Genomic DNA, 15,647 nt, shown 5'->3' with positions numbered 1-15,647 from the left:
GAAAATGAATTATAAAGGGGCATGTGTGAAACAGACCATTTACATAGATGCTTGAGTCATGTTTGTTACTAAATGAGTATTTATTCATTGATCCATTTGTTTATCCACCATTCTAAATTCATCTTTGCTACTGAAATAAGCAAGACATACTGAGATGTTTGCTGCAAAAGCTCTACTTATACGTGCCAGGTGTGTGACTATCAAGCTTCCAGGAGATTAAAAAAAAACATCTAGGAAGTCCCACTTTTCAGGGTGCGCCCCAAGTTATGCCAAGGAACTGAATCAGCCATGGTACCCAGATCCTGGCTCAAGTACTACTGCTGAGCTGGAACGTGAAAAGTGTTGGTACTTGAAGTGGTGGTATGGAGGGTTTGCAATTAAAGAAAGCACAAAAATGCAAATCAGACTATTCCCTTATACTTTCTTTTTTTTCTTTTTTCCTGGTCTCCAGTAGTAGCCCCCTGAACCTAGATAAAAGCATACCATTGCTAAAAGTTAATTATATTTTTCTATAACTGTTTCCTGGCTCAGGGCCTTTGTACATACTGTTCCTTCTGCCTAGAAGACCCGCCCCATCCACACTTAGCCTGATGAATCTTACTCAGCATGCTAGTGTTAGTGCCTCTGACAGGCCTTCCTTGAACCCCCAAATCTAAATCAAGTCTGTCCTTTCAAAGAACCCTGTACTTTTCCTTGAATGCCCCTATCATTTGTAGCTTTAAATTCATTTGTGAGATCATTCTTTTAATGCCTCTGTATACTTGTAGCCTCCCCAACCATCAGACTGTAAGTTCCAGGGACCCAATATATCTGTTTACTACTGCTTCTACCGTGTCTGGCACATAATATACCCATAATAAATACTTACTCCCACTAAGTGAGTTAATACTGGAAATAGGCATCCCTAGGCAGATAGGTATAGGACTCTTTTAGCTCCTTTAGCTGTGCTTTCTCTTGTTTCTCTTGTTTTCCATTCTATAGCTTTAAGAACTCCTTCTTCCATTCACACAAGAAAGTGATCCTAGAGATGGAGCAATTCTTTTTTTCAGACTCATGTTCTTAATTTTTTAATCAGGGTCTCTCAACCTCAGCACTATTAACATTTTGGGCTGAATAATTATTTGTTGTGGGGAGGGATGTCCTGCTTATTGTAGAATGTTTAGCAGCATCCATGGCCTCTACTCATTATTTGCCAGTAATACCTACTCCCAAAAAAGTCTCTAGGCATTGCCCCATGTCAGCAAAAATCACTCCTGATTAAGAACCACTGTTTTAAAGTGTGGAAATGTCAAACCTTTTACTCTTTTAGAAGAATTATGTTTAGAATTCAGGTTATTGAATGATGCCTGGGTTGTAAGAGGATTCTACCAACCCAACTGGATCAAAATAGTGCCCATTTCTATCTTGTTTCTGTAGCACCCCCAGGGTATCCTTTGAAAAGGCCATTAGTGATGGTCTAATTCAGGGCAATATTCTGATCTTAGAAATTCAGTCCCCTGGTCTGTCCTAGAAGGATGAAGGAAAGGGGTGGTGTTTCTGAGGAAACGAATGTCTCTGAGACCCTTCTGGAATTGGCAATCCCCTACAACTTTCCTAGGGGCATGTCCCAGAGGACAATAAAAGGGAGACAAACAGCCCATTCTGGCATGCTTTTCAGGATCTCTCACTCCAAACAAGAAAGTCTGAGAGGCCTGGTAAAAATAAATATGGCTTAGCACTCCTGGCACAAGAGCAGTTTCTGACAGCCAAGACTTAACTCACCCTAGGGGGTGACCCAGCCAGGGACTATGCATGAAGTTCATTTCTACCCATTGATATTCCCAGTGACTCACAGCAGCCAGGGATGGCTCTGTGCACCAGAACTGTGCTGAACCATGGAGGAGGAGGACTCGGGATGCACACAGAAAATTCAGTCTCTTGAGCCTGAGTCAGACAGGGACAGCCAGCTTCCCTGTTCCTCCTCAATCCCAGAAAAAACAACACAAATCATGCCTTCTGGAAAGGAACCTGTCTTTTGAATACAGAGCGGAAACTGTTTATAAATTCTTAATCCCATGACATTGAAAGTATGGTGACCGCCTGTTCTGGATTTTTTGGGGCAAATGTATTCATTATACCACACGTCCTTAGTTTTCACTGTGGGGAAAAAAAATGGTCTCCAGAATCATAAGGTCTTCCTCAACAGGTCAAAAAGCAAGTCTTCGTAAGCAACGTATATTGAAACCTTGAGACCGACGAAGGCTGCATCAAAAACGTTGTGGGGAGGAGGGATTGAGAACCAGCCTCTACTTTTTCACCCTTTTCTCCTTGGATTTTAGGCTAAGATGACATAGGCCTTAAAGGTTGACTTTTTCCTAGCAGTAAGATCAAGTAAACCTGACCTGACCCGACTGCCGCCTTCAGTCAGCAAAAAGAACTACATACACAGAAAATGCCTCATGGTATTTGTTACCATGGTGATGTTAGTTCAACATTTCATCTGCATAAAAATTTTAGGCAAAACAGAATAGAGAAATACTGGCTAAGAAGCAGTTAACAACGCATTTTTTTCCTTGCTATTGCAAAGTTAATGTTAGCTTTGGTCAAAGATGGTAATTTGAAGTGAAAGCCTTTGAAAAATTGCAGACAAGCGAGGATGAAATGGCAACCAATCCATTGGAGAAATCTCCCAATATCCTCTTTGCGCTGTAACAAATTACTCTCCCCTCAGCTAACATGGCGCATTTGGGGCTTCCTCACTCTATTTACTAGTGAGAAGAAAGTGGTTTAACAAAATTGCAGATGATCCAAAGCCAGAAACTGTTGCCATACCAGCTCGGAGGGAAAAGCGATATACAGGACCCTAAGGAAGTTGGGGGCTTGGACAAAAGTATCAGGACAAGATTCAACCTAGAAAATGGCAGGTGGTAACAAAATTAATCCATGTTATTAATATGCACTGGGGAGAGGCGTAGGCCACAAAGCTAAGACAAGAGAGGAATTTATAACTTTATGTACTAACCCAAAAGTTAAATATTGCTAGAAGGCCCTAGAGACTGAAGCTGGGAGGAGGCTGAGGTCTCTGAGAGAATACAACTGCAAGCGAGGGCTTACTTCCTTACCCCCTTCCTTTCTTGCCAGGATCTGAAAGTCAAAGAAGGTGAAGAGGCTAACTACGCTGATTTACAAAGACAGCGAGGAGGAACTACGTCTGGGCCAATTCTGGACGTCTGAGCTGGGGCGACAGGGCCCAGACAACCACCTCAGGAAATGAATAAACGAAAAGGGGAGGTCGTAGAATTATTTAGCTCTAGAACAACGCTGCCTAGGCGGGGGTGGGGGGGAGGGGTGGAGAAAATCTCAGGAAAGGAATTTTGACAGTAAGAACGCTAGTTAAGACACAGCACTCCAGGCCCCCTGATGTCCCTTGTTTGATGTCCATAAAGACCGAGAGGATTATGCATTAGCAAGCCTTGTGTATTCTGAGACATCAATAAAGTCTGGACTTGGGGCCGGTAGGGGGGCCGGGGTCACGTCCAGGCGACTTGGGTCAGCCTGGGTGCACCTCTCTGGCACAGAACTAGAGTGAGGGGGATCCGAGAGTTGCCGCTAGGATAAAACCTTTTTTACGTTAAGGACTTTAAAGCAGTAGTACTGGCGACAGTGAGGGGGGGGCTCTCTTGAGGGCTAGGAACGTGGGGGCGGCTTGAAGAGGAGCTGGGCCAGCGCTGCAGGCGCCGGCGGGTGGGGTCCGGGGACCGGGGGGCGGGGGCCGAGGGCGGGAAGGGGGCGGGCCGGCGCTGGGGGCGGGACCAGGCGTGGTGGCCGTGGCGGGGGCTGCGGCGCTGGGGGCGGGGCGGGGCGGGGCGGGGCGGGGCGGGGCGGGGCGGCCCGGCCCGGGACACCCCCTCCCGATCCACTGGCGGGGCGGCTTCGGCTTCGGCTTCGGCTTCGGCAGCAGTGGAGGCGGCAGCGGCCGGAGGTCGACTTGCGGGGTGCGCCCGCCACCGTGGACCGGGACGCTTCCCCTAGGGGACCCTCCGTCGACACCCTCCGCCGCGCCGTCCCGCAGGAGCCGGCGGGACCCCCGGCCGGCAGGGAGCGCCGGCGGCGGCGGCGGCGGCGGCACCATGAGGCGGCCGTGGGGCGCGCTGCTGCTTGGCGCCCTGCTCTGCGCACACGGTAAGCGGCGCCGCCGCGCCCACGCCGACCGGCCCAGCGGGAAAGTTTTTCCCTGGGTCCGGCCGCTGCAGGACTCACCTCCCGAGGGCGGGACGGCGCAGGCTGGGGCCTGGGACCCCTCGCCCTCACTCCAAGCAGCAGCCCGGAGATTGTGTTCCGGGGAGGGGACCGGGAGCTCCCCCAACTCCTCCAGTCCGAGACGGGGCAGCGGTGGAGAAGCTCCCCGGGCTCGGGTCTGGGCCAGGCTGGGGGGAAGATCCGAGGCGCTCGCCCGCCTTTCCTCGCTGCTCTTTGAAGAGCTGGGTTGCTTCCCTTTTCAGGTTTAGACAGAGTCTCTGTGTCCTTGGTGCGAATGAATGTGGGCGAAGAAAGGGAGGCGGGGAAGGATGGTCGCTAAACCATAAATTGTAAATAGTCCTCCTTCCAGGGACTGGCGGTCTCGGGCGGATTGCGGAGAGGCTCCAGAGGAATCTGAATACTTGAGCTCTGGGGATTCCTCCACTCGAGGAACAGTTCCTCGGACTCCGAACCATGCTCCCGCCGAGGGTCCTTGGGCACTGCCTGCTCGCAGCATCTTCACTTAGTGGTGTTTTGGGTTCCCTCTCCTGGTTGTGACCAATCAGCTTCCTGCCCTGGATCCTTCCCGGAGGGGGGGAGGGGGAAGCAGGGTTGGAAAAGGGGCAGAGGAGGGACATAGGGAAGAAACTGCTGGAAGGCTCCCGCAGATCCGCCCTGGCCGGGATAGCTGGGCGGGTATCGCCGAACCTCAGAAGGCAGCCTCCCGGCTCGCGCGGTGGCCCTCGGGGAAGCTGGAGGGATGGCAGCAGGACTGCTGCTTCATCTGCTCCTTATTAATAACTTGTTTGGTGCCGGTACGCAACTGGTGTGTGTGATTAGGGCTCCAGTGGAATCTGTTTCTCCGCAACCGGCTAGGACCGTGGGTGCACCCCGTGATTTAGCAGCTGCCTCTAGTTTGTGCCCAAAGATCAAACAACTTTGATCTTTGAATCCCAACCCTATTCACCCACCGCTGTTCAGCCGGGGGAGATCCGAATCTTCCCATTCTCCCCGCTGCCGGGATGAGGCGGTGGGGTTCAGAATAATGGGGTCTGTAGACCACGGCCTTGCGCCAATTCTGTAACGTAAAGGGAGCTCGTGTGGAAATAGTGCAGATTTCGGAACTTGCCTGGCAGGGCGTGGAGATGCCTGAGCACTTGTTTTAAAGGTGTTTACCTCCCAAATCCAAAACAGAGTTCTCTTGTCTGTTATTTAAACTACCCGTGGGTTTTAAATGACTTTTTCCATGCCCACTCTAACCCGACCGAGCTCTTAACTCTTCCTCTCGGAGTAGTAGCCCGGCCGACCCACGTTCCTCTTTGCACTGTGCTCTCCCCCTCCCGAGCTCTCTCCTAGAAGGTTATTTGCAGCCTCTCTGGCGTGTCGGGACAGCGGCCCTACTGGGGTAGGAATGTAGCCGCTCTTCCCACCGCATGGGCCCCTTAAAGGGACAGCTATGCTTTTTGGGGGCTTTTCCCCTTCGGGCTGCAAGGGAAGAGGATGGAACTTTCCTCTCGGCCCCCTGGAGGAAGTTTTGAAAAAGATCAAGGGAAATGGCATGGCACTGAAAAAAAAAAAAGGGGGGGGGCTAAAACGGATACCAACAAAGCCAGAGAGGAGATTGTCGCCTTCTGCCCTAGGGAAAGGGGAGCTGGAAGGTTCCGGGCTGAGACTGGCCAAGAGGATCTTTATCGCTCCAGAGCTGTCAAAATTGCCTACACTACATCTGCATTGAGAACGGGGGGTAGAAAATTGTGTATATTTTATGCTTCATAGAAGAAGGATGGGAGGGTTCTGGGTAACTATTTGGGTTCTTTTTAAGGACAAAATATTTAATGGAAACTTCTAAGCATGGGAGGCTTTCTGTGCATGTGAATAAGGACACTCCGTGGCACCAAGATCTAAACTTCGCCTGGCCTGATACTGAGCCATCCTCAGAGGCTTGGAGGGGACAGATTCATGGTTCATCAACCAGTGAGACGGAGCAGTCGCTCAACCAAAAATATCACCCCAAGGATCCCGCACTATGTTCCAGGGGCTCAGGGAGAAGACAGTGTGTCATAGTAGATGAGTTAGGCAGATATGACCTCTGCTAGGAATGAATTCAAGACAATAAGATATAAGGTGCTTATTTGGATGCTGCTAGTACTTGGGGCTTTTCCTAGAGCCTGTGGGTTTGGCCTGAGCCTATATAATACTCCAACCTTAAAGATTTTGGAAGGGAACTTGATTGCTGGTAATAGCCCTGGGTATCTTCCTATTGAGGGTTGACGTGAGGCCTCAGACAATCCACCACCATTTGAAGAGTGGAAACCATGTTTGTCTTGGAGATCTCTTCCAAGTAAGCTTTGGTAGATAGAGGGTTATTTCTGAGGATGAGTGCAGATGAGTGGAGCTGAGACTGGTTTCTTTTCCATCTGGTGTTGTCATGGAGCTTGGCTGACCTTGTCCCTGATCTTACTGGACTTGTGAATGATGCTTCGCTTGTCACTGACTTTGGATTTCCTCTTCTGTCCCCTGTTGCATATCAGATAACATCTTTGGGACTGGCACATGGTATTAAGAATGACAGGTGCAAGGGAACTGAGTATGGCCATGTCTGATACAGAGCACGTTGGGCATGTCCATTTTCTGGTCCAGCAGAGAACACAGGAAATCACAGAGGACAGGATATTTTACAGGTCCTTCTCATTCTTTCTACGGATTGACTGCTAATCTTGATCCTTAAGAAGAAGGAACATGGGAGAGACTGGCTATGTCGCTTCTCCTTTGAAGAGAAGATTGATCCTAGGGGCTTCCAAAATAGGAACAGAATTTTGGAGACTACTTTAAAAAGTTGTCTTGTCTTTTTTTGTGATTGGACACATCTCATAATTTCAAGACAGTTCCATGCCCATGGCCGACTAGGTCTGTTAGCCTGTTCCAGCCACAGTCTCTACATTCCTTGACGCAGTTTAGCCATGAGTTTTGTCACAGTTGCCTGGACATGGGGCATCTGGCCCCAGACTGTGTCTGGATTACCATCTCAACTTCAGCATTGGAAGACCTTTTCTCCTTCTCAGCCTGGTGAGATTCAATATCCCAGGAAAGACTTCATGCCAACTGGTTGGCTGGCAGAGCCAGGCTTTGGCCCTATAAATAGCTCTGATGAATGCCTGTACTTGCATCTCTCCTTCCAGCTTCGAGCTGACAGGGTCAGTTCCTTCTCCCCAGCACACTCAGGAGCATTCCCTAAACTGGGCTCTGCACCCATTCATTTGTTCATTCATTCCCCAGACACACATTTGTCAAGTGCTAATCTAATCACTGCATACATAGCTCTTTGATCAAGAAGCAGAGGCAGGCCTGGATTTGCATCTTGGCTTCGCCACATCTTTGTGACCCTGTACAAAACACTTTATCACCCTGAACTTCAGGGTTCATATCTGTAAGTGGGGGGGCGGGGGTGGAGTAGTAATAAATTATCATGTGAGGGTCTTGTAAAAATTAAATGAAATAATAGTATGTTCAAACCATTCAACACAGAATCTGACAACTACTCTGTTACCATAGGTCTGGATAAATGTTAGTTGTTTGTTAGCATGCTTGCAGAAGTGGATTAGAGACGGTTCTCGCCTTTGGACTACGGGAACCAGACAACCGTAGTTATACTACAGTGTCATGTGCTAAAATGGAGGCTCAGCCCTTCATTCATTTCAGCTGGTTTTTTGCTTTCTTTTTTTTTAAAGATCTTGCCCTTTCTTTTCCCCCTTGAAAACCTAATGAAACCTAAGCATATTTCCCTCTTGTCCACACTTCAAAAAAGAGATCTATTAAGCGATACCATGAGTCTAGGGGGCCCACTCTGCCTTAGTTCTCCTGGGAGAGGGCCTGGGATATGGCGCTTTCCTCTGAGAGCTTCCCTGTTAAAAGCCCTGTGGTCAGGGATGCAGCCAGGCATCTCACCCTAAGGTTGCTGTGACCCGGGGTGAGAGGTGCTGGCTGAGGTCTCTTGTAGCTGGAACAGTTTAGAATTCCAAGCTCTCCCTCCCACTGGCCTGGGAAAGGAGTCAGGCCCCAGAGCTCATAAGATAGTAATTGCCCCAATTTGGGGGCCGGGCGTTGTGGAGCTGCCTTCCTTCGTGACTACTGTCTTCAATCAGGAATCCTGTCAGCGTGCAAGGATAATTGATTCAGGTCTCAAGCCCACGACTCGCTCCTCCCCCCCCCCCCCCCCCCCCCCGCCCAGCCCTCAGCTCCTCCACCCCCAAGTTTGACCCCTGTTGTCTCTTTGTTTCTTGCATTTAAGTTGGTGCCAGAGATGTGATGGTTTTGGGGGCTGCGGAAAGTTGACCATAACCAAGAGCAGCCGTTCAAAAGAGCTGATTCTCTAGCTTTCCTGGCTGTCGTTTGACTCCATTTTCTGTTCTGCATTTTTGATTTAGCAAGAAGCAAACATCCTTGGTGCCCTTGGGCACCTCTTACGCCCTTCTGAGCAAACTTTATTCTTTCACGGCACGTAGGCATTCCCATCCTTGCTCACAGCTGAGTGGATTGCCTGCAACCTTCCCTAATGCTCTGCTCCCCTGCCCATTCAGGTTAGAGTGAGAAGGGGAAGGGCGCTGCCTGAGCCCCAGCTGGGAAAAGCCTTGCCCAGGACTCGGGACTCGCTGCAAGCCCGGACATGGCCTACAGGAGCTCCCCCCTCACCTCTGTGCTGAGCCAGGGAGGATCGGAGTTGCGAGCAAAGCCGGAAACAAAAGACTGGGAGCAAACCTCCCATCTGGCTGAGAGGCAGCACAAAGGTGCTGCTGCATAATTTATCACCGGAGGTTTTCCGGGGCCGGGAAGCTCCTGGCTCCAGGCAGCACCTTTTTGGAGGAGAGGGTCCCTCCCCCTGTCCCATCTGGGTGTAGGGCCAGGCAGGTACAGATTAGGATATTGGGAGAAACACCTGATTAGCACGTGAAATAAAGAAGCTTTGAGGTTGGAAGCACCTCCAGTGATCTCTCCTTGCTCAGCAGCTCCACTTCCTGCCTGGCCTGCAGGGCAGGGGTGGGGGGGAAATGCTCCAAATGTTCCCTTCGTTGGCCCCAGCCTTGGGAACCCGACTGTCACCGTGGCATGGATGAGGACAAGAGATAGTTTCTCTGTTGGGGACTACAGCCTTCTGGAAACCAAATACAGATGCCAGGTTCTAATATCCATAAGCCTAGCAAATAAGAAAGGGGAGTTCCCTCCTTTTTCCACTCCCCTGCCACACTCACTGGCAGTTTAAATGAGAAATTTCAACCACAGGTTCAGAGAAGCAGTAAAAGTGAATGACTTTAAAATATACTTCCCCCAAATGAGAATTTCTGCTCCTCTGGGAGTGATCTCTGGTGACCATTTTTGCCCAACAAGCTGGGAACATGTGGTCTAAAAATTACAAATGTATTTCTGGGGCATTTAACATTTGTGAATCTTTTGCTGTATTGCTGGCACTCAAAGTGTTAGCGTGTTTTATCACATTTACTCCTCACCGTATCCTTATAAGGTAGATTCTGTTAGATTCCTGTCTTACAGATGGGAAACTAAGGCTTAGGCCATTTGCTGTCACACAGCTAGTGAGTAACTGCCCTAGGATTTGAACCCAGAGCCTAAGCTGTTAACTCTCTAATCCATACTACCTCTTAGAATAGAATCTTTTGTATCTAAGCTATACCAGAAGGTCTTGGTCGGGACTGTCTGTATTTTATCTTAGATTGCCCTCTCCTCTGTGTTTTCAGTCTTCATCTTCTCAGGGAATCCCAATGCATAAAGAATTACCTTTCAGGTGCTTTTTGATGGAGTGAGGCTTAAAAAAGCTCCCAGAAGGGGAGATATGGTTTGTTGCTCCCTGAAGCCACGTGTTACTCTGTGGACCTTGGGTTTTGAGATGTCAGGGGAGAGGAAAGCAGTACTTTGAGCAGCCCCTCAGAGAGCACAACCACATTCAATCCCTGTTGGATTTGTGAAATCTGTTGACTAAGCTTCTAAGCAGGGTAAGAAGCCTGTATGGCGACGTAGCTACATTACTGGGTTGAGAGAGAGGACACAGATGAAGATGATGGAGTTAATGACAACAACAACAACAAAAATAATAGCTGCTTATGTATTATGTATAATAGCTACTTTATATGTATTATTTCATTTAAAGCTCCCAGCAACCTTATGAAATAGGTACTGTTATTACCCCCGATTCACAAAAAAGGAAACTAATCCATTTCTAAATTGCTCTGTAATTTAGGTTCTAAATGCTCTTTTCTATATTTGCCTCCTAGGAATTGGTTGATGATAAATTAGGTAAGAGTAAAGGATACCGTGTACTTCAAGCTCCCCCAGAGAAGGGCAGTAAAGCAGGACTCTTGCCACAAGACTCTCTCCCACCTCTTCCTGTGGTCACTCATGCCACCAACTTAACCCATGGGAACAGCACTGCAGCTTGGCGCACAGTTGGATTTTTAGACATCTCAAGCCCTGAAATATTAGGGCTTAATCATGGGGTGGATGGATAAGACAGTCTGGGTGAGTCAAATTCTATAACAGCAATAGTAGGTGCTACCATTTATCGAGAGCTTAGTATATGCCAGGCATTATGCTAAGGGCTTTTTATGAATTAAGTAATTCAATTCTCATAACATCCATGGGAGGTAGGGGCTCTTATTATCCCAATTTTCCAGATGAAAAACTAAGGTATAAAGAGATTATACGTGGTCCGATGGCCAGGAATTAGCTTAGTTTTGTTTCCATGTTCTTAACATTATGCTCTTCTGCCTCATAACTTTGGAAGCTGACCATTAAGGACTTCTTTTCTGTGTTTAAAACTGGCAAGAGAAGGCTGACCTTGTTGGGACCAATAATCATGTGTCTTATGATATCACTTTTGAGAGGGCCCACTAGGAGAAGACTTTATCAGATAGATTTTCAAAGCAGGTAAGACTGGCCTCTAGGGATCTAGGGACAGAAATAAGGAGAGTCACGGCATGTCAGTATCGCAGCTTGATAATACAGCCAGTGAAAGGAACTCTTGTTGGAGAAAGGAGTGAACTTAAGCTGGATAGAACTAGGAAGCCACCTTAAAAAGAAGATTCCTGTTTTCTTGATTATAGGGTAGGTAGGAAATAACCACTTTTATTTTTCATATTCTGGGCTTCTCTTTTCCTGTGACTCCCAGCTGTCACAAGATTCTAATGGAATGTGTCATTCATTCATCTTACAAACTTGTATTGATCATCACTACATACCAATCATTGAACTGTGCACTGAATACAAATACAAAGCTCTATATCATACAGTTCCAACCATCGAGAGGCTTCTGGTCTAGTAAGTGAACAATGGTCCCACAGTGGGCTAAATGCTACCATAAGAGGAGATACCAAGGGCCTCTGGGGCTTCCAATTCAGCTGAGGCTTTGTGGGTCCAGGTGGGGCAGCATCAGGAAAGGGTTCATGTCCTGGCCTCCTTCTACTGCCAGCCATTTACCTTGCTTGGTATTGGTGCCAATGTTTTCTGTGCAAGCTCTGTCCTCTCAAACAGTGGCTGTATAGCTACCCGAGTCTCTCCAGACTGCAGGTATCTCTTGGGTGAGACTAGATCCATTTCCATGTGGCTTTTGGCTGCCACCCCTTTCAGTTATGTCAGTCTTGTCTCGCTGCATGGGCTTCCCTTTCAGTGAGAGACGCTTACTGAGTAAGCTGCCCAAGGAGCTGAAATCAGTGGATTGGTCCCTTGATTGGCCTGGATGTAGTTCAGAGTCATTCCAAATAACTTATCCTCATTAAATGAGGTTTATATCTTCACCGTTGCTGCCAGTTGTTAGGAGAAGAGAAGAGAGCTTTGGTATGTTGTGAAAAAAAAATCCTTCACTTATATGAGTGATGATTCCTCCCTTCCCCATTGTAATCCCTTCCACGTTGGGGTAGCTGTCATATCCCAACACTCACAGAACACCCCTTAAGCCTTCTCATTTCTGGTTCAACTTGAAAAAGCTGCTCTGTAGCTGTGTATAGTCACTGTACACCTTGGGCCTCCAAGTGACAGGTGTGGTCCACCTTGAGCTGAGCTTTCTATGGGGTAGTCGGGAGCAGTGCCTCTCTTTTTTTTTTTTTTTTTGCCTGTGCCTCGTGGCTTGCGGGATTTTGGTTCCCTGACCAGGGATCGAATCCGGGCCCTCGGCAGTGAGAGCACAGAGTCCTAACCACAGGACAGCCAGGGAATTCCCAGCAGTGCCTCTCTAACTTGAGTGTGCATCAGTGGGAAGCTTTATGGAAAGTCCAGATTCTGAGATCATATTAAGAGAAGAATATTGGTCTAAGGGTCCGAATGGGGCTGCCATCCTGGCTCTCCTACTCACCCCATGACCTTGGCCAAAGTAGGTGATCTTAACCAATTAAATGGGTAGTACTGTAATGATTAAATGAGAATGCAAGTGTGTATGCAGAAGTAGCTTGCAAACTGTCAAGAAAAACTGCAAAACATAATCATTTGTTGTCTAAAGCCCTGCCCTTTTCTGGACCAACACAGTACCGAGGCACTCTTTCAAAGGACTAGGGTTCTATACTCTCCTTGCTTCACTGCTTTACCTTAGGGCAAGGGAAATTGGTCCTTAGCCTCAGCAGTAGCCAGAAGGAGAGGTCACTGCTTGAGATCCATAAACTCACTGCACATTTGCCAATCCAGAATGCAGAAAGAAGGACCCAAAAATCCCAGTATTATAAATCCCCTGTTTTGATCTCAGGGTACTGGAAATTCTCATAATACCAATACCACTTATTAAGAGGCAGTATTCATGAAGAGATTAAGAGCAGAGGATCTGGAATTGACCTGCCTGTGTGTGAATGCTGACTCCAACCCTTAGTATCTGTGTGACCTGTCAACAGACTTCCCCTCCCTATGTCTCAGTGTCCTCAACTGTAAGGTGGTGATAATAATAACAGTGCCACTTCCCAGGGTTGTTGAGAGCATTCAATGATGTGGCATAAGAAAAGCACTTAGAAAAGTATTTGGAGGGCACATGGTAAGTACTCAGTAAATGATGGCTGTATTTTTATGAAGCTTTTGCTGTGTGCCAGCCCTGCGCTAAGCAGTCTACATGGATTATTTAATTTAATCTTTACAAAACCCTTTGCGGTAGAACTGTTGTTATTCCCATTTTATGGATGAGGAAACTGAGACTCAGAGGCATTAACTAACTTGCTCAAAGTTGTAGAGTTAGTGTAGAACCAGGACTTGAACTCCAGCCTCTCTGACTCAAGAATCTGTGTTCTCTCACATATTACACTGTGTCTGGTAGTGTAAGCAGATGGGCGTTTCCCTGCTTTCCTCCTGAAGAAAGCAGTGAGAAGGTGGTCAGATGGCTGAGATTTTGGTTAACCTCCCAGGAAGGCCCTCTGAGCACATTACCATGTATCCTAAAAGCTGGATAACTTGATGATCAGGGATAGTGAACACTTTGGAAGGAGGTCTTTTCCATGTTGAATTGCATTAGGTTGAAGGTTCCATGCCCTTTGAGGCCACTGTAGCTTGCAGTGCAGCTGGCAAATAGCTTTCAAGGCCAGAAGCACAGCTGAGTGTTCTAACCGAACACTTCTTAAAATGAAGACCGCGTTTTGCCACCCGCAGTCATTTGTATCCTTTCTTCACTCACCATTCTTTTAGTTAAAAAGGGTTAAAAGCTGTCCTTTATGATCACAGCCAGGACTTGAGTGAAAAGGCAGAATTCCACCTCCCAGGGTCCCAGAGGGGCAGCAGTTGTCCAGAAAGGCTGGGGTTTGGAGTATAATGTGTCTGTTTACTGTATGAACACCCAAGCCAAGAGTTTGCCTGTCGCCGGCTGCCTGACCTTCAGATGTTGCTCTGACATGCAGGAAGTCGTGACTCTTCAGCAACTAACTTGATGCCCACTGGATGGAATGCTTTGTTCCTGAAGTCTGCAGGGGAAACTCAGGACTTCTGCTATCACTCAGCCAAAAGTGGGGCAGGGGGAGGCTAAAAAAAACCCTGAAGGCTCCTCTTTTACCTTCTGGATTCCTTTTGACTTGCATGCAGCCTAAAATGCTGCTGTCCTTGACCTCCTGCCCCTGGTACTCAGGTTCTTAAAATCAAGGCCTTTCAGAAAAAGCTAGCCCCCAAATCCTCATGCCCGCACACCCCCAGCATGCATTTATGGAACATCCTTGGTGTTCCCAGGCAGGAGGTTAGCCTCTTTCACATTCATCTTCATGTCCAGCCCTTGTGGCTTTTTTTACACACAAGGAAACAGGCTAAGGGGATACGGGATCCGTACAGGGTGGCACAGCTGGTCAGTGGGACCCAGCTCTGTCTGCTCCAGGTCCAGTGCTTCCTCCTCCTCTCCCCCCAGTGCCCCTTCTTCCTCTCCATTCTTGTCACCCCCTTACCCTGATCTCCTCCTTGGTGCGGCCCCGCTCCCTGCTGTGCGTGGCTAGCATAGCAGCATTTCTCAGCCTCCATTGACATTTTAGGCTGGATAACGTCTTTGCTGTGGGCGCCTGTCCCGTACATCGTAGGATATTTAGCAGCATCTGTGGCCTTTGTCCTCTAGATGCTGCCAGTACCACCAATCACAGCCAAAAATGTCATCATGCATTGCCAAATGCCCCCCAATCTTCAACTGAGGCCAGTCTTCAATGAAGGAGGAAAAATCATCCCTCATTGGGATGATTTTTAGCATTATTCTTAGCCTTATTCTTCCTCTTCACCATTCTTCCCCGTGAAAGAGATCAGCGTCTTGGTGGTGAGCCCCATGGCATGGAGTCCTCTGGAATACTTAGTCACACTTAGCCTTGGGGTTGAAGTGGAGAGGGAGGGGTCTAGGGCTCCCCCTTTGCTTTTGGTGGGAATAACAGTCCACCCTTTCATTCTGGGCCCTGAACCCTAAGCTGGCCCGAGTAATATAATGCAAGGTGAGGATGTAGTCAAGGAGATGAGCCGAGAGAGAAGCTGGGCCCTGTAGATAGGAAGGGAAGCGGGATGGCAGTATGGGAGCTGACTCCTTCCCTGTTCCAGCCCAGGCTGAGGGCAGGGCCCAGCTGAGGGGAGGAAAGGGAGAAGAAAGCAAGGGGAGGAGATGAGCAAGGGAGAGGTGACCCCCTTCTTTCCCAGCTGCAGCAGCCCAGCGGGTTAGATGAATGCTGGGAGGGGGGAGAGTGACCCTGGCAGAACCCTTTGTTCCAGCTGAGGCTGGAGCGGGGGCACCGAGCCATTCACACGCCATCCCAGGGCATCCTGCTGGGCACGCTGGGGAGGGGGCACAGCAGCCGGTCATGGGACTTGGCCAGGCAGATAGCTGGATGCTCAATAGGGAAGCCCAGCAGCGTGCTGCGGAGGCTGCGGGAGGGGCTGCTTCTGCCATCCTTCCTCCAGGCTGTGGCCAGTCCCGCAGACCGGAAGGCCCTGACTGGTCCCAGTCG

General features: G+C 48.7%; 1 protein-coding gene across 1 annotated transcript in view; it reads left to right on the top strand.

The window, feature by feature from the left end:
• The first annotated feature begins 3,906 nt into the window (after positions 1–3,906).
• LRP4 (LDL receptor related protein 4) overlaps positions 3,907–15,647 on the top strand; it is a 49,215-nt gene continuing 37,474 nt past the window's right edge. The window contains exon 1 of the mRNA XM_068555169.1: positions 3,907–4,161. Within this exon, the coding sequence (XP_068411270.1) occupies positions 4,110–4,161 (52 nt within the window). The 5' untranslated portion in view covers positions 3,907–4,109. The remainder of the gene's footprint in view (positions 4,162–15,647) is intronic.

Source organism: Eschrichtius robustus, chromosome 11, assembly GCF_028021215.1.
Source record: "Eschrichtius robustus isolate mEscRob2 chromosome 11, mEscRob2.pri, whole genome shotgun sequence".
NCBI classification, from domain to species: domain Eukaryota; kingdom Metazoa; phylum Chordata; class Mammalia; order Artiodactyla; family Eschrichtiidae; genus Eschrichtius; species Eschrichtius robustus.
The sequence above is the reverse complement of the archived record's forward strand: the minus strand, read 5'-3'. Positions and strand labels throughout refer to the sequence as shown.